The 27,425-nt window shown below is 36.3% G+C and overlaps 1 protein-coding gene across 5 annotated transcripts in view; it reads left to right on the forward strand.

The window, feature by feature from the left end:
• Positions 1–5,421: 5,421 nt before the first annotated feature.
• Positions 5,422–27,425, forward strand: part of LOC147820787 (zinc finger X-chromosomal protein-like) — a 54,587-nt gene continuing 32,583 nt past the window's right edge. Inside the window, exons 1-3 of one of the 5 annotated variants that reach the window (XM_087203566.1) lie at positions 5,422–5,818; positions 8,046–8,195; positions 12,025–12,097. In XM_087203566.1, coding sequence (XP_087059692.1) covers positions 8,100–8,195; positions 12,025–12,097 — 169 coding nt within the window. In that variant the 5' untranslated portion in view covers positions 5,422–5,818; positions 8,046–8,099. Of the gene's footprint in view, positions 5,819–7,930; positions 8,196–12,024; positions 12,098–27,425 lie in introns of those variants that run through there. The other 4 variants (XM_087203570.1, XM_087203569.1, XM_087203571.1 and 1 more) reach the window with 4 other exon arrangements.

The raw sequence follows: 27,425 nt of genomic DNA on the forward strand, positions 1-27,425 counted from the left end.
CTTGCCACTTATTCTAAAACTTCTAATATTATATTGAATAAGAGTAGTGAGAATGGATCCACATGTCTTGTTTTCTACCTGGCAGTAATTGTGGTTTCTTTGTACCACCCAGTATAATGTTGGCTGTGGGTTTGTAATATATAGTGTATTTTGAAACATCATTCTTTGATACCTAATTTGTTCCATTTTTTCATGAAAGTATGTTTGTTATGCCTTGTATCCAGATAATCCCCTAAACCTTCATGTACCCATAGATGGGGCTTTTATGAGGTGGATGGATTTGAGGGTGTTTGAGTTTGGATTAAGGATATGATAACTGGATTAGTCCACTGATTTATCATAATTGAGGGTGTGGATGATGGGAATATAAAGGGAAAGATGGAAGGTAGGCTTCCTGCTTCCTTCCTCTCCTCCCATGGACTGTTTCTTCTCTGCTATGCTCCTCTGCCATGCCATCCTACCTTGGAATGAGGCCACTATGGATTGAAACCTCTATAAACATGAGGTAAATTGTGGGTGTTTGATATTTTGTCCCAGCAATGAGAAAATAAGTGTTGAATCTTATCAGATACTTGTTCTCTAGCCATAGAGATGATCGGCTGATTTTAATCCATCCTGTTAAAATTGTATTTTGTTTTTTGACTTGCATGTACTGACCCACCTTTGCTTCTCTAAGATAAAACCAACTTCAACATGGTTTGAACTGCTGCTGCTGAATTCAGTTTGCTATTTTGTTGAGAATTATTACATCTGTATTTGTCATTGATAATTGTAGTTTTATTTGTATGTATGTGTTTGTGTGTATTTGCTTGCCCTTGTGTATTTTTTTTTTTTTTTAATCAGGGTAATGATAGCTTTAGAGCATGAGTTTGGAAGGGTTCCTTTGCTCTTTTAATTCTTTGGAATCCTTTGGAGAAGAATCGACATTAATTCTTCTTTAAAGAGTTAGTAACATTCAGTAGGGAAGTCATGTCCTCATGGACTTTTCTTTTAGGTGGATTTTCTGTTACTACTACAATTTCTTGTTACTGACTTTAAAAATTTTTTATGTCTTTGTGTTTCAGTTTTTGTAGATTTTCCCCAGAAACGTAAACATTTCTTGTTTTCAAACTTCGTGGTATACAATTCATAATAAAACCTAATAATTCTTTATATTTTTGTGGTGGTATTAATATCTTGTATTTCATGTCTAATTTTGTTTTTTCTGACAAAAAGTTTGTTAACTATTCACATTTGAAAAACCCACTTTTATTGATTTTTTTTCTTTTAATTTAGTCTTCTTTCCTTCTAATTATTTAGGTTTCAGTTGTTGTTAGTTGTCTAGGTCCTTGAATTCCATAGTGATATTTTTTGAAATCTTTCCTTTTCCCTTCCTTTTTAAAAATTGCTTTATACTCCTGTAGCCCTGCTTTTGCTTTTGGTATATTGTAGTTTCATTATCCTATGTTTTGAGAAACTTTAAAATTTTCATTTTGATTTCATTGACATGTTTTTTTCTTTGCTCATAAGTGTTTTTTACCCTCCATGTAATGATATGTTTTTGTTTCTCTTGCTTTTGATATTCTAATTTTTTCCATTATCACCAAGAATGATACATGATATATTTTACTTTATTTTTCCAATATACATTTTATTTTTCCAGTTTGTTAAGACTTGTTTTGTACTCTAATATGTTGAATCCAGGGTCTTGATGGATCCTTGGAAGTGCTCTGAAGTACATTCCCATCCCCAGTCCTTTTTTATTATTTCTGGGGCTTAGGATCTATCTCAGTGATACATGTTTTCTGAGTATGTATAAAGGTCTGGGATAAAGGACTTCATTTTTTCCCTTCTTCAGTATTTATGTAACTTTTTTTTTTTTTTAGTTATTGCCCTACGCTTTTCTATAAACCTTGTGAGCTTAAGATTTAAAGTTGATGTAAAGTTTTTGTCTAGCAAACCTAATGTCATTTTTATCTGAAACAGCTTCTATTTATTTCTCCCTATTTTGTGAATGAGGCATATTTTCTTTTTTGTTACAGTGCCTTTGAAATGTTTTAGAAATTTAATGTTCAGAATTACACAATGTAACTTAGTTACTCTCAACTGGATGTGGTAGTAATCTTAGCACTTTGAAAGCTGAGACAGATGGGTCGAAAGTTCATGCCTGGTCAGGGCAAGTTAGTAACTTAGCAAAACTGTCACAAACGAAAACAAAAAACCCACTGGAATAAGTCTTTCTCATTAGTGTGTGTTTGTTACTTTGTCTTTTTTGTAGTTGTTCAGTGATTTAAAAAAGTTTTTACTTTTGTGATGTGTATTGGTTACTTTTCTGCTGCTAGTATAAAATACCTGACATCCACAAATCAAAAGACAGGCTTATTAAAGAAATTAGCACTGTAGATTGAGTTCAGAGCCTTTCCATTGAGTTAATCCTCAACCCCTTTGTAAATTTATTTGGAGACTGGATATCTTACGTTGCTAAGTTGCTTGGGTTGAACATGAACTTGCAGTCAGCCTCACAGCTTGCTGTAGTTACATGTGTGTGACATCACACTATTATGTCCTTTTTTTTTTTTTTTGGTACCAGGGATTGAATTTGGGTCCTTGTGCTTGCACATCAGGCAGTGAAACCACTGAGCTAAATCCCCAGCCCTATTATTTCCTTTTTATATGGAGCTGCTCAAAGGGAAGCACCAAGTACATATTTGTTATGGCTATGCCCAAATTCTTTATACCTCTTCATTAATAGTAAAACAGATTAATAAAATCAAAACCACCCTGGATGTAGTTTTTCCTTCAAATGAAAGACTACAAGATATTAGGTAAAGTATTTAATCCCTAGTTTTCATGATCTTAGGTCTAATTAAAATCCTAATACTCATAAATTGTAATTTGCATTTCACTGTGGCATCAAACAGCTTCTTTGCTATTCTCACTATATTTTCTCATTTTTATATGAATATTGCATGTTATTGACCTCACTGGGTCACTCCCTTGTTAAGTTGGAAATCAGATGCTATTCCTAAAGTGAAAATAACATGAAAGATTATTGTAGGAAACATCCAGCTTATTCACAAACAGCAGTCCATCTCATATTTAAGGGGTTTCATCTAGTTTGCTTGTATGTCCTGCTTCCTTATCTCAGGGAGTTCAGAAGCTTACCCCTTTATCATTTGATCTTTCTCCCTTTTATCACCCAAAAATACAGCCATCTGCTTATTTTCTATCAGGCAGCTATCCTTCACTACCATCCATAAGTAGAGTTACAATATAAAAAAACTTTCTTTTAAAAGCAAATAACATAGTATAACATGACTTCTTTTGTACTGCCATCTTTAGAATAACTTCTTGGATGTTAATATAATTATATTTTCTCCTTTAATTCAGATTTTTAAAAACTGAGTTCTATGTTTTGACCCATTTGTATAATGATTAAACCAGATTAACATCTATCAAAATTGATTCATATACATAAAAAGTAAAGTCAGAAGTTATTTAAATTAGATGCTGTGGGAAATGGCTGTAATCCCAACTACTCCTAGGTTTGAGGCTGAGAGGATTATTAATTTCAGCCTGGGCACTTTAGCAAGATTGCCTCAATGTGAAAAAAAAAAAGTAAAGAGTTTGATCTCCAGAACCCCAAAAGAACAATCAAAACAAAAATGTATTTGAAAGTATCAAAAATAACAGTATACTACTATGATAAATATGAAAGAACAAGAATGTTAACTTTTTGTTTTCTGACCATGCTGTACACAATTCAGTGGATGATATGAGACTTTAAACTATAGATTTGACTGGTAATACTGTTGTTTTTTGTCGGATTTGGGGATTGAACCCAGGGACCTTTGCACTGAGCTACATCTTCAGGATTTTTTTTGTTTTTTTGAGACAGGGTCTTACAAATTGTTAAATTGCTCAGGATGGACTCGAAATTCTCCTGGCTCTGACTCCCAGATTGGTGGGATTACAGGGTATTTTGAAATCTTAAAATGCTTGAATATTAAATGACAATTACTATATATTGAAAATTGATAGTTCTTTTTATATTTGAAAAGAGTTATTTCAGTGAAGTGCAATCAGACTGATGGACTTTTCAGTAAGAATATATATTCATTTACAATTATTGAAAAAATTACTTGAAAAAATAGTAATGCTTTGAGAGGAAAAATACCATTGTCAAGGTTTTCTTCTCTTGTACCATTGGTTTTCTCTTTCTAAATCATTTTATGGTTTTTAAATGTCTGGTAAGGTCTCGGAGTATTCTGTTTTTGAAAAGGATAAAGAAAAGCCAAAATACATAGACTCTACATTGAGATTTCATATGTCCATCTATTGAATTTACTTTCATTTCGTTATTTAAAATGTTACTAATACCTGGCTCTCTACTAGAGTTGTAGCATTCACATTCTAGATTAGAGTAACACCGTACCAGTTCTGTATTTTATTAGAGAAATCTTTCAAACCTCAAGATCTCAAGTTCAGTATGGAAAAATAAAGTTTTAAAAGTTAAGGTTAAAAAAAAAAATTTAAGGTAATGAGGCTGAACCTCGTGGTGTAAACCTGAAATCCCATTACTCTGGGAGGCAGAAGGATGGAAAGTTTGTACCAAGTATGAATAAATTAGCAATTTAGTGGGATCCTTAAAAAAGGCTCAGGATATAGCAAAGGCCTTGGGTTCATTTGCTGGTACTGCGTAGGGATTTAAAGTAATGAAAACTCAAAATACAAGACGGATGTTGTTTAATCGTCTAATCAAATATACTTTTTATGTATTAACCACTTTCTTTCTCAGATGCTATTTTTATTTTTAAATTTGACTGAGACATACGGCCTTGCTAAATTTTCCAGGTTGGCCTCTAAATTGTGACCCTCCTGCATCAGCCTCCTCAATCTGGGATTAAAGACCCGTGTGCCATCATGTCCCACCCCAAAGACTCTTAAACTTTATAGTATTTATAAAAAAACAAATTTATAGCTGTCTGCCACCGTATTTGCATGTATGCGAAAGAATATGGACAGATGTTAGTGAAACACCTCATTTTAGTACTCTCCAAAACCTGTTATACAGAAAACATACTCCCGAAAATCCTGTTCACATACAAAAAGTTTTAAAAATGTAACCTCCCTTTCCCATTCCCTTCTAGTCAGGCTATCAGTCTTCTTTAAAAATTATACTTTTGATCTAGGACCGGACATCTCTGCTCAATTTATTTTATTTCGGGGGGGGGCTGGTTTGTTTTTTTGAGAAGCCAAAGAACCATGGTAACTTCTTCAACCTCGGGGTTGGGAGGTCCTGCTCGGAGACTCGCGGGCGCCAAGCAGCATTAAGCCTTCAAAACTACGCGGGGGCGGCTGTGGGCTCAAAGCCTTGGTGGGAGGTGGCCCGGGCCGCAGGCTCTGCGAGGGGTGTACCAAATGCATCCCCGCGCGAGATTTACGGTAGAGGCGAGGGCAGAAGCGAATGTGTGGCGGCGGAAGGAACGCAGAAGTGGAAATCGTTTTTCAGGCCTCCGAACCCCCTTCCCCCCGCAGTCTACTGAGCTTCCCAGTCACCTGGTTCTAGACACCCACCGGGCTGGGGGGAGGGGGGCGGTGTCCTAATCTATACTTCCGTGTTTTCCTGGGTCTCTCCCGGCTGGTGACGTGACGCTCTGACGGCTGGTCCGTGCCGGGAAGTTGGGCCATTTTTTTGTCAGCTCCGAGCTCTGCCGCTCTGAGCTCAGCCCCTCCTCCCTCCCTCCGCCTGCCTCGCTGGCCGGAGCCCGGCCCAGTACTACAGAGGAGCGGGCCTGTGGCACCTGCCGCCGTCGTCGATAACCCGCACGCCAGTCCGGTGAGTCCTGGGCTCCGCAGCCCCCGTGGGGCCTAGTTCGTCACACGGGAGGCATCCTGCCGCCCTGGGCCGGGCTGCATACCAAGCCGCAGGGAGCTAGGCCCCGAGGAGGCCATAGTTAGGCCTTGGTAGGTTACCGGCTATCCCGAATGGCAGCAGAGTCGCACACCGTAAGCGGGGGGGGGGGGGTTGAAAGAAGGCTGCCCCACGGTTCAAGAGATGGTTATGGGATTTAGGGTGGGCGCCCTGGCCTACTCGGGGCACAGTGCCAGAGGCAGGCCTCGCGAGATGACGAAGCCTGCAGGCGTGGGGTGAAGGCCACAGGCTAGTCAGACCAATTTTCTGTATGTAAATACGGACCGGACGGGACGGGACAGGCGGGGGGGGGGGGGGGACGGGGACGAGGAACAAGATGGCGGCAGCCCCGTTGCTGAGGGGGCTGCTGGGAGAGGGAGCTGCCATCTTGAAGAAGGTGTCTGGAAAGAAAATTTCACTACAGCCCTTAGTGGGTGGGGTACGAGAAAGGGTGGAGAGTCGCGGGTACTGCAGGTGTAATGCGGCGGCGTGTGCGTGCAAAGGGGCGTGCTCGCTCCCCGTTGCTGCTTTTGCTACCAGCCCCACGATGGGCCCTCGGGTTTTAGGCGTGCCGTGGCAGCGCCAACTTCCTGCACTACTTCCTGCAGCCCCTTGGTAGCTGTTCAATTGTGTTTTGGCTGGCTGCCGCAGGCTGCCGGCTCTGCTGCAGACCCGTGGCGGCCGTGTCTCCCCCAGCAACCCTGGTCCCGAGTCTATCCCCCACGCTGGTAGCTATCTGTGAGTTGTCAGGGTGGGATGGCAGAGTGCAACCACAGTAAACGTTTTTGCTTAAGTTGTACATGACGATTACAAGTGATTTCAGTGCGATGCTTTTCAAACAATCGCTGGCTCCCGGGGGTAAAAAATCTAGTAGAACATGACGGAAAAAATTACTCTTATTCAGTATTGTGCCCTACAAGAGCAGAAAAAAATTTTGGAGGGTTCCATGCTCATTTATCGGGAGAATAAGAGATATGTTTAACAGATTATTGAATTTTTTATATTGTCTGTTAAGAGTAAGAAACGGGTTGGGAAAGATGCTTTCTTACCGAAGGACAGTTAAATGCATATTTGGGACTCGGTGTATGCATGGATGATACTTTGTATTTATAAAGTCCTTCCTGAAAGCACTTTTGATTTCATATTACATAACTTTGCTGGGTGATTGCAACCCACTGTTGCTTCATTGTGCTGTTGGTGCAAAGATCTAAAAGGTCTTTATGTTGCAGAACTTGGCTGCAGCAAATTCTCTGCTGAAATTTCATTAGTGGGATGGAGTGTTGACAAAAATTACCAAAGGATGAGTAGGATTTTGTTAGGTGAAGATGAGAGGAGTGAAACGTTTTCAGAAAACAATCATTTACAGTTTGGCTGGAGTTGATGACAGAGATAGGAGGGTGGATGATTCACATTCACTTTCCATACTTTTCCACTGGAAAATTTTGAAAGTTGAGAAATAGAGCTAATAAGCTGATGTGTTCTACTACTAAAAAGATGATCAAGAATGTTTCCTAAATGATAACATTTATTATTATTTCTATCGTCGTGTCTCATACCAAATAACCTTTCTATGACTACACTTAGAATATGCAAAACTATGTTTAAAATATAGGGATAATTAAAAAGACACTCAGAAATAGATTTAGAAAAGTATTATTGTACCTAGAATCTCAGTAGTATCTTTATGCAAACCTTGTCCTGGTGAAAGTAATTTTAATTATTTGTTATTTGCTGTAGGTTTTTTTTTTTTTTTTTTTGGTACCAGGGATTGAACTCGGGTCCTTGAGCTTGCACAGCAGGTGGCAAAACCACAGAGCTAAATCCTCTGCCCTACTTGCTCTAGTCTTAAAGCTCCTGTTGTGATTTAGGGGATATGTCATAGAGGCAGAAGTTCCAAGACACTTGTGGAGCACTTGCTTCCTGACATTTTGTGACATAAAAACCAACATTTCTATTTCCCTACACTGAAACAAGTCAAAACAGTAAGGCTCCTTGAGAGTATCAAAGAGGTAACTGGAAATATTCATGTTTATTTTTTAATGGTCATGATTTAGAAAAGTTTGAGAAACTACAATTCAGGAGACAGAAGCATGTTAATTATAGGTTTGTGTGTTGAGTTAAGTTGGTAATGCATTCTGTTTGTTGACTGTAGAAGTAGTTGCTTTGTATCTTGCTAGCTGAAGAGCTATAAAGAAGATAGAATTGTATGTTGCACAGTACACCAAGGAAAGATGTTCCAGTTTGGAATCTCTGGATTTGCAAGATTGATTACTGTAAATTAGACACAAGCATAATAAAACAGGTAAGTGTTATGTAGTTGTGAAATTTGTTGGAAATGGTTAAATAGAGGGTGTGGTGTAATCTCAGTTACTCAAGAGGCTGAGACAGGAATATTCCAAATTGCAGGCCTGCAAGGCAGCTGTCTCAGAAATGAGAGTGGGTTTCAGAAGGGCAAGTGAGTGAATTGTTGGGAGAGTGCTTACTTACCATCATGTGAAGCCTTGTTCAGTCTCCAGTACCAAAAATAAAAAGGGTAAATAAAAAAATTTTTGCCTAAGGGAGTAGTCCAAATCTAGAAAATTACTGTAATGTTTTACTAAATATCTTGGGTAAATGAAGTGTGTATTTTTGCTTTTTTATTTTTGTATATGTCTCTTTCTTAATGCAGTACCTTACAAAAACCCCTGCCTATTGATTTTTACCAGTTACTTTTGTTTGTATTATTTGTATTTACTGGAAATCACCTTTTAGACTCTCAAGTGGTTTGAATTTTCTTACTTCTGGTGTATCTTATTTATTTATTTAATTAAGATGGATGGCTAGCCATCATCTTATGTGAATAGTTGAACTTGTTATGGCCCTCCAGACATCACTTTTTTAGGACCCCCCCCACCCCGGTTTTTACTTGATTGGAGAATTGCCTTTCTTCCTTTCAAATCTGTATCTTTATGCCTGTGTTCTTTCCCCTTTTTCCTTGTTCCCATTTTGGCCCCTTTCTTATAACTGTTTTATTTATATATATATATATATAAATATATTTATATTTATATATTTATATATATTCATCTTAAACAAAAATCTTGTGCATCTTGTGTTTTCCTTAACCACTATTGTTATTTTTCATCACACTTTGAAATAAATATTCCTCAAAATATCTTCCCTAACCTTGGAAAGTCTTCATTGTAGGAAGTTTAACTGCTTTGCTTTCCAAGCTGAATGGTTTAGCACAGGAAAATTATTTCTAAAACTTGCTATTTGAATAAATTTATAGATACATATGACTTGAAGTTTCTTCAATTGAAATTTTTCTTTCAATTGAAATTGAAATACTGTGTTCTTGCAAAAAATGTTAATAAGAAGGCGTGCGTCATTCATTTTTGTAGGCAGCGCATCAAAACAAGTAGCTCTGAAATAACCCTTCCACCACTCATCTTCAATTCAGCTGACAGGAACGTAGGAATTCTTGATGAAACTACTCCCCCCACCCTGTCCTTGGGAATCAAACCTTGGATCTCAGGCAAACTGGTACACCTGCTAACACTGAGCTACATTCCTAGCTCTGAAAATAACATTTTACCAAATACAGGTGCCTTAAACAGTATTACATGGCATACAATTTCTTGAAGGTAAGCAAATCATGGTAATGCTTATTTACCCTTTGTTTTGTTTGTATGGTACTAGGATCAAATGTAAGACTTCACAGTGCTAGAAAAGTTGTGTATCACTGAGGTACATCCTTAAGCCACCTCCCACACCAACCCTCACCGTTCTGGAGATGGAACCCAGGGCCATCACACTGAGCTACATTTCCAGTATTTTTTTTGACCGGGTTTTTCAAAGTAGCTAAGTTACATAGGTTGGGCCTGAATTTGCTATTCTCCTGCATCAGCCTTCCAGAATTTGCGGATTACAAGTGTGTGCCACAGTGCTAACTTCTAAATCCTGTTTTCTTTTGTTTTGTTTGTTTGTTTGTTTGCTTTGGTACTGGGGATCGAATTTAGGACCTTGGGCTTGCAAGGCAGGCGGCAGAACCACTGAGCTAAATCCCTGGCCCCCAAATCCTGTTTTCTTAAAGAGAGCTTTTTTTTTTTTTGGTGCTGGGCGTTGAACTCAGGACCTTGCAGAAGGTTGGTACAGTGCCACTAAGCTAAATCCCTCTCCCCTTAAAGAGGGCTTTTGATCATTGAGAGTTTCAAAATAACAGTGCTGTCTTGAGAGCTTTCAAGAGCATGTCTAGCATTAAAAAAAAAATCAAGGTAATTGACAATATGTTGCATATTTCAATTAGTAATTGTTTGAAAGGTACCGAAAACTAATCACCCTCAAATAACTAATATTTGTTTCATATTTGATTCATATTAGTTTGTATTTAATGAAAAACATGCAGATCCAGTTGAAGGGTGATGATACTATTTTCTCTTCTTCTCTTTACTTGGATTAGTATCGCTGTGTGTACATAAAATAATATATCTGTGTTTTAACAAAGTAGAGAGGCAGCATTTTGTTTTTGCAGTAGAAAAAATAAGGGGATCTAATTATCTGAAACCAAATATTAAATTTTTAAGATTAATTATTCAATTTTCATTCTTTTTTTTTTTTTTTTTTTGGAGACAGAGTATCGCTGGATAGTTCAGGCTGACCTGTACCCGTTATGTAGCCCAGGCTGACATTAAACTCTTGGCAAACTTGCCTGCCTCAGCCTCCTGAGTGCTGGCATTACAGCTGTGTGCTATCACTCTCACCTTAAAATTAATTTTTTAGCTCAGAAAATTCTTACAGTTCAGATGTTAACCTAAGTAACAGATAGGTTATGTAGGTTGTTTTTTGTTTTTGTTTTTGTTTTTGTTTTCCTGTATTGATGATTGAACTCAGGACCTTGCACTTTCGAGGCAGGCTGTGGTGCCACTGAGCTAAATGCCCAGCCCCAGGTTTAATTTTTGTGTAGTAATAAAATCTTCCTTTAGGAAGACTCTTTAGGGGTCCTAGACTTTTTAGGTTGCAAAACAGTTTTGAGTTGGAAAGTTTTGAGAAATCATTAATCTCATTCATAAATATTCTGTTATCAGTTTGTAAACATACTGTAGCTTATCCATTCCTAAGTTCAGTTAGGTTTTCAGTTTTTTTCCAATTTTGAAGCAGTACAGCTTTTAAATGTCTGTACATCATTTTGCACTGTTGCTTTTAAGGTGCATTTATATCTTGAAGTCCATGTGGATGTCAATCTTACTGGGAAATTCTAAGTTCTTAGTGGTTATATTTAGTATATATTAACTCATCTGAGAGGCTTATTTGTTCATATCATTAGCAAAGATGTAACAAGTTTTATTGTTTCTACTCTATGGGGATCAAATATGATAACTATTTTCTCCTGGTCTCCTTTCTATATTGGTAGGGTTTTTGGTAGAGTATTAGAATATTCTTTTCCATAAGTTGTCTGTACCTGTTCTTGTTCCACTTTTTTACTGGCTTAATCTATTGGTAGTATTTTTTTGATTTGCTGATGATATAAATTGCAAACACTGGGATTTATGCCTTTTAAAAATTTCATTTGTGGTATGTTTTGTTATACATGACATAATTTGAAATAATCTCTGTTATAAAGAATCTGCTTGTTAACAAAAGATAGGCTCTTTGTTGTGAGAAAAAGAAAAGTATTTCATTTATTTCAGTTAACAGGGACTAGAAATCAGATTTTAACAGCTAGGTGGGAAAAGGCAAGTTTCTCACATCTGTGTGTGGATGGGCTGACAGTGGGAGAGAGAGAGAGTGCCAGCTTGATGGGAGAGATTTCATCCCTGAGAGGATGGGCTAACACCAAGGGAGAGAAATACTAGCAATTAACTGGGAAAGGCATTAGGCTTATATAGGTATTAAAGGGGTCAAGGAATCTGGGATGACATTTTTAGGAGATCAGTTTTTGTTGTTTTTATTTTTTGGGTAGAATTTTTGTTTTGTTTTATTTTGCTTTTGAGACAGGGTCTAGATTTAGTTCCCATTGGTCCTGAACACACTATGTAGGCCAGGCTGACCTCTTATCTCATAGCAATCCTCCTACTTTAGCCTCTTGGGTGCTGGGACTACAGATAGGCACCTCCACTCTCAGCTCAGGATGGTTTTTTTGTTCCCCCCAGTACCAGAGACCGAACTCAGGACGTTGCACTTTCCAGGCAGACGTGACATCACTGAACCACATGTCCAGCCCAGGTAAGATCTAATACTACTGTTTTTCATATGGATTTTTTTAGTTCAGTTTTATCACAAATAATATGGAATGCAGCTCTCAAGGGGTATAGCACACTTACGTGTATATTTCAAGTACCTCTTTTTTGATCTCAGAATATATAGATACTTTATAAAGAAGGTTTTGGTGAACATAGTATATTTTGTTTTTTTAGGGCTAGGATTGAATCCATCACATGGTTGGTAGGCTAGCACTGTGTTTATCACTAAGCTACTCCCAGTTTATTTTTTTGTCCTCCACGACATTTCCTTTCTTTCAATGTTAATTGTCATAAACATTATATGCCCTGTTTTGGAGGCCTTATTAGTATATTAACCTATTGTTTTGAATATCAACTCCTTGAGAGATAAATATTATTTTATTGTATTTTTATGTAAAAATTTGAAAGGAGAGTATATATAGGTTATAAAGCTAATTGGAATGATGGGATTTAAACCATATATCTCTATAGAGTGTACAGATTTAGACCATATATCTCTAGAATGTACAGAATTACATTGTTTTACAAAGAGGTCGTACAGATATTTTGCTGTGAGATAATGTATGATATTTGTTGCCATTGCAAATAATAAGTTTAGAAAAGTTCTATGATTTGTAACAGATTGTATTAAATTGATGATACTGCCTTACTGAAAATCATATGCATATATTTCATAGTTTCTGTGATGTATTTTTCTCCTTATATTGTTAATATTCCAGAAATCTGTATTTCACAGTTGGTAAATCTCATAATTATATATAAAGGCAGTGGCAATTTTATATTGTCCTACCTCTAGTATTCCTGAATTGTTGAAATCAATTAAAAGCACTGTTGTCATTGTACTCATTGCGCATGAAGGAGTCCAGCTACAGGTTCAATACATTGTCTTTGGAAGAGAGAAATTTGAAAGTAAAAACAGACCAGTATGATTGCTTAGGTATGTCTTAGTTACTTTTCTCATTGCTGAGACAAAATACCTAATACCTGAAGTCAAAGGAGGACAGGCTTATTGTAGCTCACAGTTGGTAGAGGTTTCAGTTCATAGTTGATTGGCTCTAAGGCACGGTGACATGGCAGAGGGGTATTTCAGAGGGGAAATAGTTCATGGCAGGCAGAAGGCCACAAAAGCATCAAGTAACAAGTGGTGACTTTCTTTATGTCCCTTATAGTCTGTCCAGGATACTGCCTGGGCAGTTAGCATTGACACCCAGTGGGGTCCTTCCCTTTATTCACACTCAGAACTAGCCAAACCAGTGAATGGACTAATTTAGTAATCATACACCCTTAATCCCAACATCCTGTAGTTTAAACTCAGCATCACACAACTTAGATCCACCTACTTCTGAAATGCCCCACCTGTGACATGAGACTTTGGGGGAACATCTAGACACAAACCATAACAGTACAGTAACTGCACTGTAAGTTAAATGTCTGTTGGAGTATTTTCTAATTCTGGATAACAACTACCAAACATATATTAGTGCAATCCAGTAGAAGAAGTGGGAGAGGGTATAAGAGTAATGAAACTGTCTTTTATCAAAATAGTTCCAGCAACGTAGGCATCTTTAGTTTGAGGGAAGATTTCAGAGATGATAATAAAATAGGTTTGGTCACCAGTGCTCTGTTGAATTAGGACTATTTTTAGAAAGATGGCCAGTAGACAGTTTAGAGTAGTAGTGAACCCCAAGTAGCACCCTGAATTAAAAATTTTTTTCAATTACCTAAACCTGTTTTTGGGCGAGGGGAATTTTTTTTTCTGTATACTTACAGAAGTTGTTGTATTAGTATATGTGCTGCTGAAGTGAGCACAGGAGTGGTTATTTTAAATTATGAAGATAAGATCTAATTCCAGCATAATATAAAATAAAAAATCCAAATGGTGCTGTCCTGAAGCATGAGGATTGCAGGTGTGAGCTCACCCTGTTTCACAAAAGGGGTGGTGGTGGCTGACTGATAATGTAGCTTCATGCTGAGGATTCAGTTCAGAACTAGTAAGAAAGTTTTTGTTTGTCAGGCAGTGCTTTTTTGAGAGAAAATAATGGTTTTTTCTTGCAATTGGAAACATCTTTAGATGTAGTGAAATACTAAGTGTTCTAGTTAATGACTTTTTTTCTTTTCTTTTTTTTTCTCCATACTTCTCTCCCTTCCTCTTCTTTACCCTGTTTCCTTTCATTTCTTTCCAGTACTGGGGATTGAACCTTGTGCTTTGGCACTGAGCTACATCTGTATCCCCCACCCCAAGTACCCAGGCTAGGCTTGAACTTAACATTGGCCTACTTCAGCCTTCCAAGTGGAGTATATGTCAGCGCCTAATTTCCATTTTCTGCAGTTATATTTCTGTGAATTATGTTAAATTTCTTTTTTAGTGATTTGGATACTTTAAAAACATCCCTTGATCATTTTAATCCTTATTTATACTTTCAGTTTCTCACACCAGAGAAACTATTTGGTATTTACACATATATGTCCTATTTATTTCACTTAGTATCACCTCAATGTGCATCCATTTAGCTATAAATGTCTCTAGTTTCTTGTTCTTTTGGATTTTTTTTTTTTTTTTTTTTTGGTTTTGGTACTGGGGATCGAACTCTGGACCTTGTGCTTGCAGAGCAGGTGGCAGAACCACTAGTACTCTGTTTTATGAAAAAAATCTCTGCATCTTCTTTATCCAGTCTCCAGTTGATGGGCACTTGGGCTGTTTCCAAGCTTTAGCTATTACAAACTGTGCCAGTGTAAACATGGGTGCGCATGTATCCCTGTGGTATGATTCTTTCAGTTCTTTTGGGAAGATATCCAGCAGAGGAATAGCTGGGTCAAATTGGACCTCTAATCCTAGGTTTTTGAGGTATCTCCATATTGATTTCCATGCTGGTTGCTTCAGTGCAAGGTGCTGAATTTTATTAATAGAGGAACTTTAAACTTTTTCTTGAATCCTCTGGATATTTAATATTTAAATCATCTTACTGTAGTCTTTTAATTTTCCTTACTGTAAATCAGTAATCAGTTTATTGATTTATTTTGATGGCATTATTGCCTTTATAGCAAGGTTATGTTAAGCTCATAAGATGAATTTGGAATTTCTTTTCTGAAACAGGTTGCTTATTAGTAAGATCAGTGGTTTCTTAGAAATTAGGTAGAGTTTAACTGGTACTGTACTGTCTGTGCCTTGGATCTTTTAGTGAATAGATTTTGATATTTTTCAATGATTTTTTTAATATATTTGCAGGATCTTAATATAAAAATGACCTTACTGCATTGTGTTTATATTTTATGAAGATATGAAGCATTTATTACCTCTGCAATACAGTTGCATATTTTGTTGATGTCTTCTCTAGGGTTGGTATAGTAGAAAAGTGTTTCACCAGAAATAAACTACAGTTTTATGTACTGTAGTTTAGTAGTGCATTTACATTGGTATATACTCATTTGTATGTAACCTTTTATGTTTATCTTATCCAGTATTGTCTGAAATTTGCAGTATACGTATCCACATCAATATAATACTCATGACTTTCTTGAATTTTCATTAAAATACTTAATGTTGAAAATGAACACTTATAGTTAAGTGGTTTTCATATAAAATTATTATGTAATGCCATACTTTATATAAGTTAAACTTTATTTTGAATCCTGCTAATGAACATTAAATTTACCTTCATTTTGCTTCATTTTTACTATCAAGTTTTAATAATTTGATAGTAAAAGATAGAAAGTCTTGTGCTTTCAAAGTCACATATTTCAACTGAATATCATAAATGAATATGAAAAAGATTTCTGTTTCCTCTAATCTCATTACACTTGAAGAAGAAAATTCTTATTCATAAATAAAATAAGAACTATCCAGTTTAGTACATATTACATGCAGTTACTAAATTTATGGAAGTTTCTGTATACGTAAAATGAAAAAGAAGCATTAACACTTTAAAAAATACATTAGCAGACCAGGGATTTAACTCATTGGTTCTGCCGCCTGCTTTGAAAGCGTGAGGTCATGAGTTCAATCCGAGGTACAAAAAAAAAAAAAAAGAAAAGAGGTTTGCTAGAAATTATTTCTGCACTTTGCCTTAGTAATAATCTTGTTTCATTGTCGAAATAGTTCCTGGATAAACTTAGTTCATGGGAGAGGTAAAATATTAACTTTTAAAATTTCTCCCCAAATTTTTACAAAGTTATGGAAATATTACTGGTATGATGAATATCCTCAGATTTCACATAAATTAGACTAATTTTGAGATATATTGTAAGACCGTGGGCCTCACCAACCGCTCCAAGGAGCTGACTGCAGCAAGGATCACCCGGGAGGGAATACACCAGACAAATTGAGAAAGTAAAACAGACCTTTATCAGTCTGGCCAGATGGCACCCTCCAAGCACCAAGCTTAGAGAGGCATCTGGCTCAGAGTCTGAGGTTCCTTTATATAGGGGTCGCAAGAAGGAACTCGGCAAGCAGCAGTTACAGAAGCGAGACATTGGCGGTTAGGAGAGTGTTGCAACTAATCTTTAGATAACATGCATAAGACTATCTTGTGGTTTTTCTTAGAAAAACAACAAGTACATTCTGGGAACTTGATGTCCTCATGGTGACCCGTAACAGAAGCAGACAAGATGGGTACTTACTGCAAAATGGAGTAACTTCTGTTCAGTCTCACAATATGAGTTTCTTTTGACCTATATGGGTTTCCTAGTCTTTTTAATACCTGCTTTACAGGAGCTGCAATATTTATAAATCGTCATCTGAAACAGTATCCTAAGATAGACTGTAGGAAATGGAAAAATAGACTTTGGAGATGAGAAAAGGATTAGGGTAGATGGGAGGGCAGGATAAGGGAAATTCAAATGATTTAGATGTGTGTAGATACTGATTTCCAAAGATGAAAATAATTATGGGAAACTTAAAAGGTAAAATAAAATTAAAAAGTGATGAGATGTTTCTAAAGGAAAAAGTTCTGTTCATATTAATTTTAAATTTTTTCCCTTTAATTATATCAATGCAAACATTTTAAGCAATGTCTTGAATATTCAAATATTGAAACCTTTAATTCACATATTTGACTTTTTAAAAAATGTGGGTATTGAGTTAAAATTCATTTTTCTTTTCTAGGAAAATACATGCTTATGTAAGTGCATATGGCTTTAAATTTTTCCTCCCCATTTTCTGGGTACAAATATTAGGAATATAAGTAAATTCAGTGTGTTACTTTTAAAGTGTTTTCCATAAGGAACTTTAAAAATAGAAGATTTTTTTTTTTTTAATCTTTTAACGTATCAACATAAGTTGATCTTTTATGTGATAGGCAGCAGACAACATACTGAAGACATTTAATATTGCCAGTATGCAAAGGGAGTTATGCGAAGTCTGAGGAGCTGTTCACTTAGCCTGGAGGCTCATAGGAGTTATCAGGAAATACAAGATTAAGACTGACAGGCAATCATTAAATGTGCTGGAAAGTAGGAATCTCAATAGATCCTGGGATTCTTTTCCTTATGGCTTGAGCAAAGTGTATGCATAGGTATGGTGTGAGATCAAATTGGAAATGTAGTGGATGTCTTGAGTAGCAAAGGAGGAACAAGGCGATTGGAAACCAAGGAATGATTTTTGGTTGCTCTATAGATTAGTCTTAGACTTTAGAAAGATAGTTGGTGGTATAGAACATCGGACTACTGTGGTAGCCTGTTTAAAAACAATGTAAGAAGAGTTTTGGTTTACATTAAAGTGTCCTTTTAAAATATGCCATAATAGCACAGATTTAATTTTTCCCTCCCTGTCAGCTAAAAATAAATGCTAAAGGTAAGGAGAAGCTGTCTTGGTCAGAAAAACAAAGTCAAGTGATTTAATTTTCTTTCTTCAGAACTGTGAAGCTCAAAACAGTCATGACACTTTAGAGGTAATGAGATATGTTTAGCAAAATCTGGCCATTTTATCTTTTAGTAGGAACTTTACCAAAGTGGCAAGTTAAAGATTTGAGATACATTTATAATCACTTCAAAACTTGTAAATAAATACAATGGAAGTGATGAAAAGAAAAGGTTAACTTGGATTTTAAGTCTACCAACCACATTTAACAATAGCTTACATTTCGCATTTACCAATTTAGTACTTAGGAAAACTGTCAGAATCAAAATGAGAAACTGTTAACCCTTAAAAAAGTATAAACACATCTGGGAGATTATAAAAGGATTCTCACACAGTTAACTGATAATTATCACAAAAGAAGACATATTAAATAGTTTCTTTCACGCCAATAAGTTTGGCTTTTCCTCTTGAATATGCTTTGTTATTTTTGTAGGTATTATTATTACTACATGTTGGAATACCAGAAGGTTGAGGTTCATTTTGGTTGGTTATGTACATTTAAACATCGTCTAGACACAGGAGTTTACAAACGTGTATAAATACGATACATGTTTATCAATGTTTGTCTTATGATACCACAAAAATTTTTAATGAAAATTTGCGACTGGTATCCCTATTTGGTTAGACTTTTGAAAGTTTCTTATTGGACTTTCCTGTCTAGGGTTTTTTTTTTCTTTTTCCATTGTGCCTTGTGATATGTTGGAAATTTAGACCTTTAGTATTTTAATGTTTTCCTTTTTTTTGACTGTGGAGTATATGTAATTTTCCTGAGAGGAAACTATATTTGAGGCTGTATAGATTTTTTTTCTTTTTGAGATAACTCTTTCTGAATTTTTGAATTTTTTGGTTGTAACTTCCTGTCTCACCCTCTCCTGGAATTACAGGTTTTTGTCATACAATACTAAGGTAGAGCTTTAGTCTTAATGGAGGCAAAATGTGTAAGTAATCTACCAGTAGCCAGTCCTATAAAGATGCCACTCCCAGTAAAAGAAATTTGTTAAGTTTATTACCTTGGATTTGAACTCTGTAAGAATAAAATCATAAAATAATTTTATCCTGTCTTTTTTTAGTGCAACATTTTATCTGTGATATTTGTCCTTGCCTTGCATACCACAGCTACTCATTCTTGCATGTGGTAACTAGTTATATACATACTCTATAAAAAAATTTTTTTCACTGCTGTTGGTTAACATTTGTATTCTGTGCATAGTTCTTTGAACTGTTGGCTGTTTCAGAGAATAGTGTCACACAACGTATCTGTGCGTATTCTGTATGTATACAAATATTTCATTTAGATATGTGTATAAAAAGTGGAATTGCTAGGATTTTAATTGAACACATTTAAGTTAGGATTAATTTAGAAAAACTTGACCTTCCTGATTCAGTGTTTTCAAGAATGAGATATTTCTCCATCCATATATTCATGTTTTAAAAAGAATGTTATTAGAGCTGGCAGTCTTTTCAATGGGCTATTCCATTTTTACATACTTCTGAAATCATTTTAAGTTTTCTAACTGATTCGGGTTTTCATATATGTATAACTTGCAAGTTTGACTGATGTCAAATAATTATCATGAATTTTTAAATCTTACCTGTTGGGATTAACAGTTGAAAGTGTTAAAAGGAGGGGGAAGCCCACGTTAGTTTTAAAGGGGAGCCTGATCAAATTTCTACCTTGTGAAAATGTCCATAGTGTTTATTCTTAAGCTTAAGGTATGCTGTTCCATTTTAAAGCAATATTAGTATTATTGCTTTGTCTTTGTGAGTTGATTTATTTTTGAAGAGACTATATTGGAGCAGATTTGATTGGATTTGAAAATCTTGTCTGTTTATATACACAATTTATTGTTGTACTGTTGTATATTTTATCCTTTGTTGTATTGCCAGGAATAAGTGGAATTTCAGTTTCTCAGTGTTTATTGAGAATGTTACAGTTTACATCTTTCAATTTCCTAATATGGGGCATTTGCCTCTGTCTTTGACTTCTTGAAAATGTTACTTTGAATGGAGGGCCACAGGTTTGAAACTAGCATGGGCAACTTGGGGGGGGGGGGACCTGACAAATATAAAAAGAACTAGGAAGTGTAGCAGTTGTAGAGCACTTGTGTAGCATGCACAAGACCTTGGGTTCAAGTCCTAGAACTGGAAAAATAATACTAAAAATGATTATGAGTACTCACTTTGGCAGCACCTCTACTAAAATGGGATGCAAAAGCAATTATGAAGATGTTTTCTAATGCTACTATAGATTGATTGATCTGCTCTTGGGGACTTAGCCAAGAAAACTCATAGGAGGCAGGTTAGTCTTGACATTACTTACTTGAAAAGGATAACATTTTCTGAACTGATAATTTTCTGAAAAAAATTTTTGATGATTCCTTGAGTATTTGTTTGTTTATTTTTGCTTGACTGGGGACTGACCCTAGGGCTTTGCACATTCTAGCAAGGACTTTACCACTGATCACCAGCCCCAAACTGTATCTCTTTTAGCTTAATTCTGTTAATTTATTGTTTCTAGTAGGTCTTTTTAAACTTTGTTTTCTTACCATGTTCTGGCATAAAATTAAAAATAATATTATTCATATTAATTTTTAAAGTAAGATTTTTTTCTTATTTCAAAATTCATATTGGCACTTTTTCAATTTATTTCCTTTTATTACTTTTTATGCCTAATGGCACAAAAGAGCCAGGTTTATTTTTGTTTCTTGTTTTTCATAATTGGCTTCCTAGCTTTGCTCTCAAGAATTATCAGTGGTATCAAAATAAATGCTTGCATTTACTAACTTTAACTTTTTACCCTAATTTCCTCTTGTGAAAAATACTATTTATAGAATGCTGAAGTGAGAAGAGAGTGCAGGATGTCCACATCAGCCTGGGCAACAAAATGAGACTCTATCTTAAAACAAGCAAGTAAAACAGGAAAAATTTGCCAGGCCTGGTGGGATATATTATCATGGGCTGAGCTAGGAGGATTAAAAATTAGAGGTCAGACTAAACAACTTTGTGATACCTTGCCTCAATTTAATTAAAGTGCTGTGGATATACCTCAGTGGTAGGATGCTTTACTCGGTATACTCAGGGGAATAGCTGGGTCAAATGGGACTTCCAGTCCTAGTTCTTTGAGGTATCTCCATACTGATTTCCACAGTGCTTGCACCCGTCTACACTCCCACCAGCAGTGGAGCAGGGTTCCTCTTTCCCCACAGCCCTGACAGCATTTGTTATTGGTTGATTTCACTATAGCAGCCATTCATTCTGGAGTGAAGTGGAATCTCAGCGTTGTTTTCATTTGCATCTCTCAAATGATGTTGAACATTTTTTAACGTATTTATTTCCTGTTTCTACTTCATTGTCTGAGAAAAGTCTGGTCATTTCAGATGCCCATTTTTGGATTGGGTCTTTAAATTTGGGAGGTCTGATCTTGTTAAGTTCTTTATAGATTCGAGATAGTAGGCCTTTGTCTGAGGAACAGCAGGTGAAGATTTTTTCCCACATTGTGAGTTGTCTCTTCACACTGCTGGTGGTTTCTCTTGCTGTGCAGAAGCTTTTTAATAAGAAGAGATCCCACTTGTTGATTGTTTGTGCTAGTTCACAGGCAACTGAGGTTTTGTTCATAAAATCTTTTTCTACACCAATGTCTTCAAGAGTTCTACCTAACCTCTGCTCCAGCCAGTTCAGTGTTTCTATTTTAATATTTAGATCTTTAATCCATTTTGATTTTAGTTTAGTGCATGGTGAGAAATACAGGTCTAGTTTTAATCTTTGCCAAGTTGAAACCCAATTTTTCCAGCACCATTTATTAAAGAGGCTATCTTTCCTCCAGTGAGGGTATTTGGATCCTTTATCGAAGATGAGATGGCTTCGTGTGTCTGGCTTTGTTTCTGCATCTTCGAATCTGTTCCACTGGTCCTCAGAGGTCAGTTTATTTGCCAGTACTGTGGTGTTTGTAGTATAGTAGTAGCTTTGTAGTTTAGTAGCTTTGTAGTTTAGTTTCAAGTTGGGGATTGTGATACCCCCAGTCATATCTCTGTTACCTATTCTGGGTCTCTTGTTCCAAATGAATTTTTGGATTGTTTTCTAAAGATCTGTGAAGTATGCTGCTGGAATTTCAATTGGGATTGCATTGAGTCTATATAGCAATTTTGGAAGTATAGCCATTTTCACTATGTTGATCTTTCCTACCCAGTACCAGGAAATGTCTTTCCTTACTCTGATATCATCTTCAGTCTCTCTTTTTAGAGTGCTATAGTTTTCAGAGAAGTCTTTGATTTCGTTAGGTTGATTCCTAGGTATTTCAGTTTTTTGGATGCTATTGTGAAAGGAATTGTTTTCCCTATTTCTCTCTCAGCGAGTCTCTTATTTGTGTAGAGGAAAGCTGTTGATTTGTATGTGTTGACCTTGTATCCAGCTACTTTACTGAATTTGGTTATTAAGTCTAGAAGACTTTTGGTGGAGTTCTTGGGGTCTTCTATATAGAGTATCATGTCATCTGCAAATAATGACAGTTTGACTTCATTTCTTTCATTTCTTTCTCTTGTCTAGTTGCTGTGGCTAGTATTTCCAAAACTATATTGAATAGGAGTGGTGATAGTGGACATCCTTGTCTTGTTCCTGATTTTAGTGTGAAGGATTTCAGTTTTTGACCATTTAGTATGATACTGGCTGTTGGTTTTTCATAGATGGCTTTTATTAGTTTAAGGTAGAGACCACTTATTCCAGTTTTTTGTAGGGTTTTTATCATAAATGCGTATTGGCTTTTGTCAAATGCTTTTTCTGCATCTGTGGAGATAATCATTGTTTTTGTCTTTGGCTCTGTTGATACAGTGTTATTGCATTGGTTGATTTGCATATGTTGAACCATCCCTGCGTCCTTGGAATGCATCCCACTTGGTCAGATTATATTATCTTCTTGATGATCTTCTGCATTTAATTTGTCAGTGTCTTAGTAAGGACTTTTGCATCTATGTTCATTAGTGAGATTGGCCTATAGTTCTTCTCTTTTAGTTGGGTCTTTCTCTGCTTTGGGAATCAAGATGGTGCTTGCTTCGAGGAATGAATTTGAGGGATCGAACTCAGGTTCTTGAGCTTGCAGGGAAGGTGGCAGAACCATTTAGCTAAATAACCCCGGCCCCAATTTTGTTTATTCTTTTGAAGAACCTACTTTTGGCTTCATTGATTTTTTTTTTTTTTTTTTTTGTATCGTTCACTTGTCTCCAATGAATTGATTTCTGCTCTGATCTTTATAATTTCCTCCCTTGCATGAGCTTTGAGTTTGTCCTGCTCTTTTGCTAGAAGCTTCATGTTCAGCATCAGGTTGTTTAACTGGGATCACTCTGTTTTCCTAATATGCGTATTCACTGCTTTGAATTTCCCTCATAAGACTGCTTTCATTGTGTCCCATAGATTCTGATATATTGTATTGACATTGTCATTTAGTTGAAGGAACTGATTTCTTTTATTTCCTGTGAGAAATAAATGGTTATTCAGAAGTGTGTTGTTCAATTTCCATGTGTTTATGAAATTTTTGCAGTTTCTTTGGCTATGGATCTCCAGTTTCATCTCACTGTGGCCCGATAATATATGGGGGATTACTTCAGTTCCTTTGCACTTAAACATGTTCCATGAGCGAGGAGGTGGTCTATTTTGGAGAATGACCCATGTGCTACTGAAAAGAATGTGCATTCTGATTTTGTGGGGTGAAACGCTCTGTATGCATCTGTTAAGTTCATTTGTTCAATAGTTTGATTGATTGTAGTATTCCATTACTAATTTTTTGTCTAGTTTATCTATCTATTTGTGACAGTGGGGTTGTTGAGGTCCCCCATTACTATTGTTTTAGTGCATATATGACTTTTCATGTCAGTTAGTATTTGTTTTATATAGTTGGGCACAGTAGTGTTTGGTGAATAGATATCTAAGATTGTCATGTCTTTCTGTTGGATTGTTCCCTTTACAAGGATGTAGTGTCCTTCTTTGTCTCTCTTAATCAGTGTTGGTTTGAAATCTATTTGATATGCCAAAAGGATAGCTACTCCTGCTTTTTTTTGGGTTCCCGTTGCATGGAGTATTGTTTTGCACCCTTTAACTTTCAGTGTACAAGTTTCTTTTTACATTAACTGTGTTTCTTGTTTGCAGAATGTTGTTGCATCTTGCTTCTTGACCCATTCTGTTAGTCTGTTTCTTTTGATTTAATGAATTGAGATGATTAACATTGATGGGTATAAATCATACCTATTGACTTATCAATGTCATGATTTTTTCTTTTTGTTAGGTTCTCCCCCTTTCCATTTCATGTCTTTCCATGCCTGATGGATTAATTCTGCTCGGCTTCCTGGGGTTGTGATCCTCATTGTCTTTTCCTAGGATATTTACAATTTTTTGGATTGCTGATTTGATATTCACGTAGTTCCTGAGGTGCTCTTTGTCAAGAAAGTATCTTATTTCTCCATCAATTTTGAAAGATAGTTTTGCAGGGTCTGTCAATCTGGGTTGGAGGCTGTTTTCTTTTAGGACATGGAATATGTCACTCCAAGCTCTTCTTGCCTTGATGGTTTGTGTTGAGAAGTCTTCTGTGATTCTGATGGGCTTTCCTTTGTATGGGATTTGTTTCTTTTCTCTAACTGCTTGTAGAACTTTCTTCTTTTGTTTGGTTTCTGGAATCTTAACAATTATATGCCTATGTGTAGATTTTTTTTTGATCAAGGCTATTTGGAGTCCTATATGCCTCACTTATCTGAATGTCAAGTTCTTTTCCCCTCCTTGGGAAGTTTTCTTGCCATTACCTCTGTGAACAGTTTTTTTTTGTTATCTGCACTGTTTGTCATCTGTCTCCTGTTTCCTTGTTGACTCCAGTCAGTCTAATGTTATTCTTCTTTTGCATCATCTAGCGGCTGCTGGATTGATTTTTCATGGTCCCTTACAATTTTGAAGCAGTTTTTATATTTCTGGTCACTAATTGCAATCTTATCTTCTATATTTGAAATTCTGTCCTCACGTTGGCTCATTCTGCTGGGTATACTTTCCATGGAGTTTTTGATGTCCTGGAAATCTGTTTGCGTGTGTTTTATGAATTTCACTTGTTTCCTATGTTGTGATTCCATCATGTTCCCCAGGTCTTCTCTAGATTTTTTAATCATGTCTTGCACTACTAGCATAATCTCTGCTGTTATCTTGGAAATTATTTATGATTTCATTTTTTCCAGATCCTCTTTTGTTGCCAGTTCAGGGAGTCCAGGTGGTTGAGTATCAGAGTGTTATATCTCATTTCCCTTTGAGGTTGATGTAGGTGATCTGGAAGTTTGGAGTCTTGTTTATGTGTCTTCTCATTTTTGACCTGGGTTGGGGGGCGGGGGGGCCAGGGGGGTGACAGTTGGCGCCAGTCCAGCTCACTTCTTCTTAACTGAGAGGGGTGAAATGTTAGCCTGGAAGCCCCTACCTCTGGCCTGGGAGCAGTGGAATGGCGGCCAGGAAGCCCCTACCTCTGGGCTTGGAATGGCGGCCCGGAAGCCCCTTCTTTTGGGCTGGGAGCAGTAGTATCTTGGATTAATACTGTAGAGCCCTCTTGAGTATTAGAGAACTGCTTAAGTTTTTTGAGCAGTGGAATTCCATAATCCAAAGCAGTGCTTTCAGGAATTTTAATGGTTATGCTACTGGTGATTGAGCTACAGTTGAAGACTTGGATTTTGTAAGCCGTAGAAGTTAGTAGTATATGACAGATGTGACATATAGAGAATGAAGACCTTGATTCACATGAAGAAAACAATATTTAAATAATTTGACTAGTTAGAATGCTATAAAATGACCTTGTATACATGAATGATCAGTGTTTGAACTAAGTTAGGTTCTTGGCAGTTGTGAAACCTGTTGAATGAAATTCCATCACTGGGATTCAATGTTGTAAATTGTTTGTAACAGATCATATGCTACAAAACATTTTAAAATATACTAGTAATGAAATACAGGGAACATTTTATATACATTTTGAGTAATACTCAAAAATATGTTAATCATGATAACATACTATGTGAACCAAAGCAGGACTTTGCTTCATAGCAGGACTTTGTCATTATAATCATCACAATCTAAAGGGTTTATGGAGAAGTGACAGATGTGTTGAGCTTTTTGGAACAAAAATGACATCAAGAGATTTGGTTTCTTCCAAAATTTACCTGCATTTTAATGATTTTTTTTTTTAAAAAAACCCATCAAAAAAGAAAAAAATGGCAGTTTGGCTGTTTGCTCATTTATTGAAAGCTTTGTTTAGAACTTTCAAGTAGTTTATGCAACATAGAATACATGACAATTGATGAGCAGTGTGCATCATTTCATGATTGTTGAAGCTTTTGAAATATATTTCAAAAATTTTTTTTCTGAAAGATCTCTAGTTGACCAGCATAGAAACTATTCATTTGCAAAAACAAAGCTGAGATTCCTGAAGACAGTGTTGTAAGTTTATAAGAGAGAAATCTACAATCTTTGGATTTCAAAAAGACATAATATTGGCTGCCTGTGTGGTGAAGAGAAACAGTAATGTTGACAGGTGAAGAGAAAAAGTAATGTTGATACTATCAACCTTACACCAAGATAAGATTGATAGGGAGTCCTGGTGTGGTCGTGCACGCCTGTAATCCTAGCACTCAGGAGGCTGAGACAAGAGAATACAGAAAGTACAGGTCAAACTGTGCTACATAGTTAAAGATAGTCTGGTCTGTAGCAAGACCCTGACTCCAAAGATTGATAGTGAATCAACAGAAATGAAGCCAGAAATGGTCACATTTTACAACAAAATGAAAGCACAGTAAGTCTGGTTGATGACTTAGCAACTATGATGTCATTCGAAACAAAACATTGGCCAGTGGTTGTGTTTTATTCCATCCTAAACATGTGAGGAATAAATAGTCTTAGTGTGAAGAAAATAATGAACACAAAATATCCCAGAGAAATTTCTTAGAGGATTGGGACTGGAATTGATAAATGATCAAGTATACCAGAGGGAGAACAGTATGTATCTGCCCAAAGGAGTCTCTGCCAAAGAATTCTGGAGCAGATGAGTGAAATACCTATCACAAGAACCTCCTAAGAAAACAGGAATATCACCAAATGCCAAGTATGTCCTAACAAAGAAGACAGGATAACAAAACACATGCTAATAGATATTAAATTTTCCTACTAAGTAGACATTGTATAATAGGAAGTCCCTGACAAAAGAAGCAGACAAGAGAGGTGACAAGTATGACCTGCCAAACAGGGAAGAAAAGCTAAGCACGTGTGCTATAAGTGTGAGACTTGTGTATGGAACATGTTGTTGTGATGTGTGAAGACAGCCTTAGTTTGAATCAAAGGTTACTTCTATGGTGGAGTTTTCTTTGTATTTTTTTCATCGTAGTTCACATAGGAATTTATTTCTGTTATGTTTTTAGATCTTTTAAGCAGGTAAACAATTGCTGTGAAAATGTTC

The sequence above is a fragment of the Heterocephalus glaber genome, unplaced genomic scaffold (assembly GCF_053883595.1).
Source record: "Heterocephalus glaber isolate CG9 unplaced genomic scaffold, H.glaber_assembly_v1.0 deba00001803, whole genome shotgun sequence".
In the NCBI taxonomy this organism is placed as follows: domain Eukaryota; kingdom Metazoa; phylum Chordata; class Mammalia; order Rodentia; family Bathyergidae; genus Heterocephalus; species Heterocephalus glaber.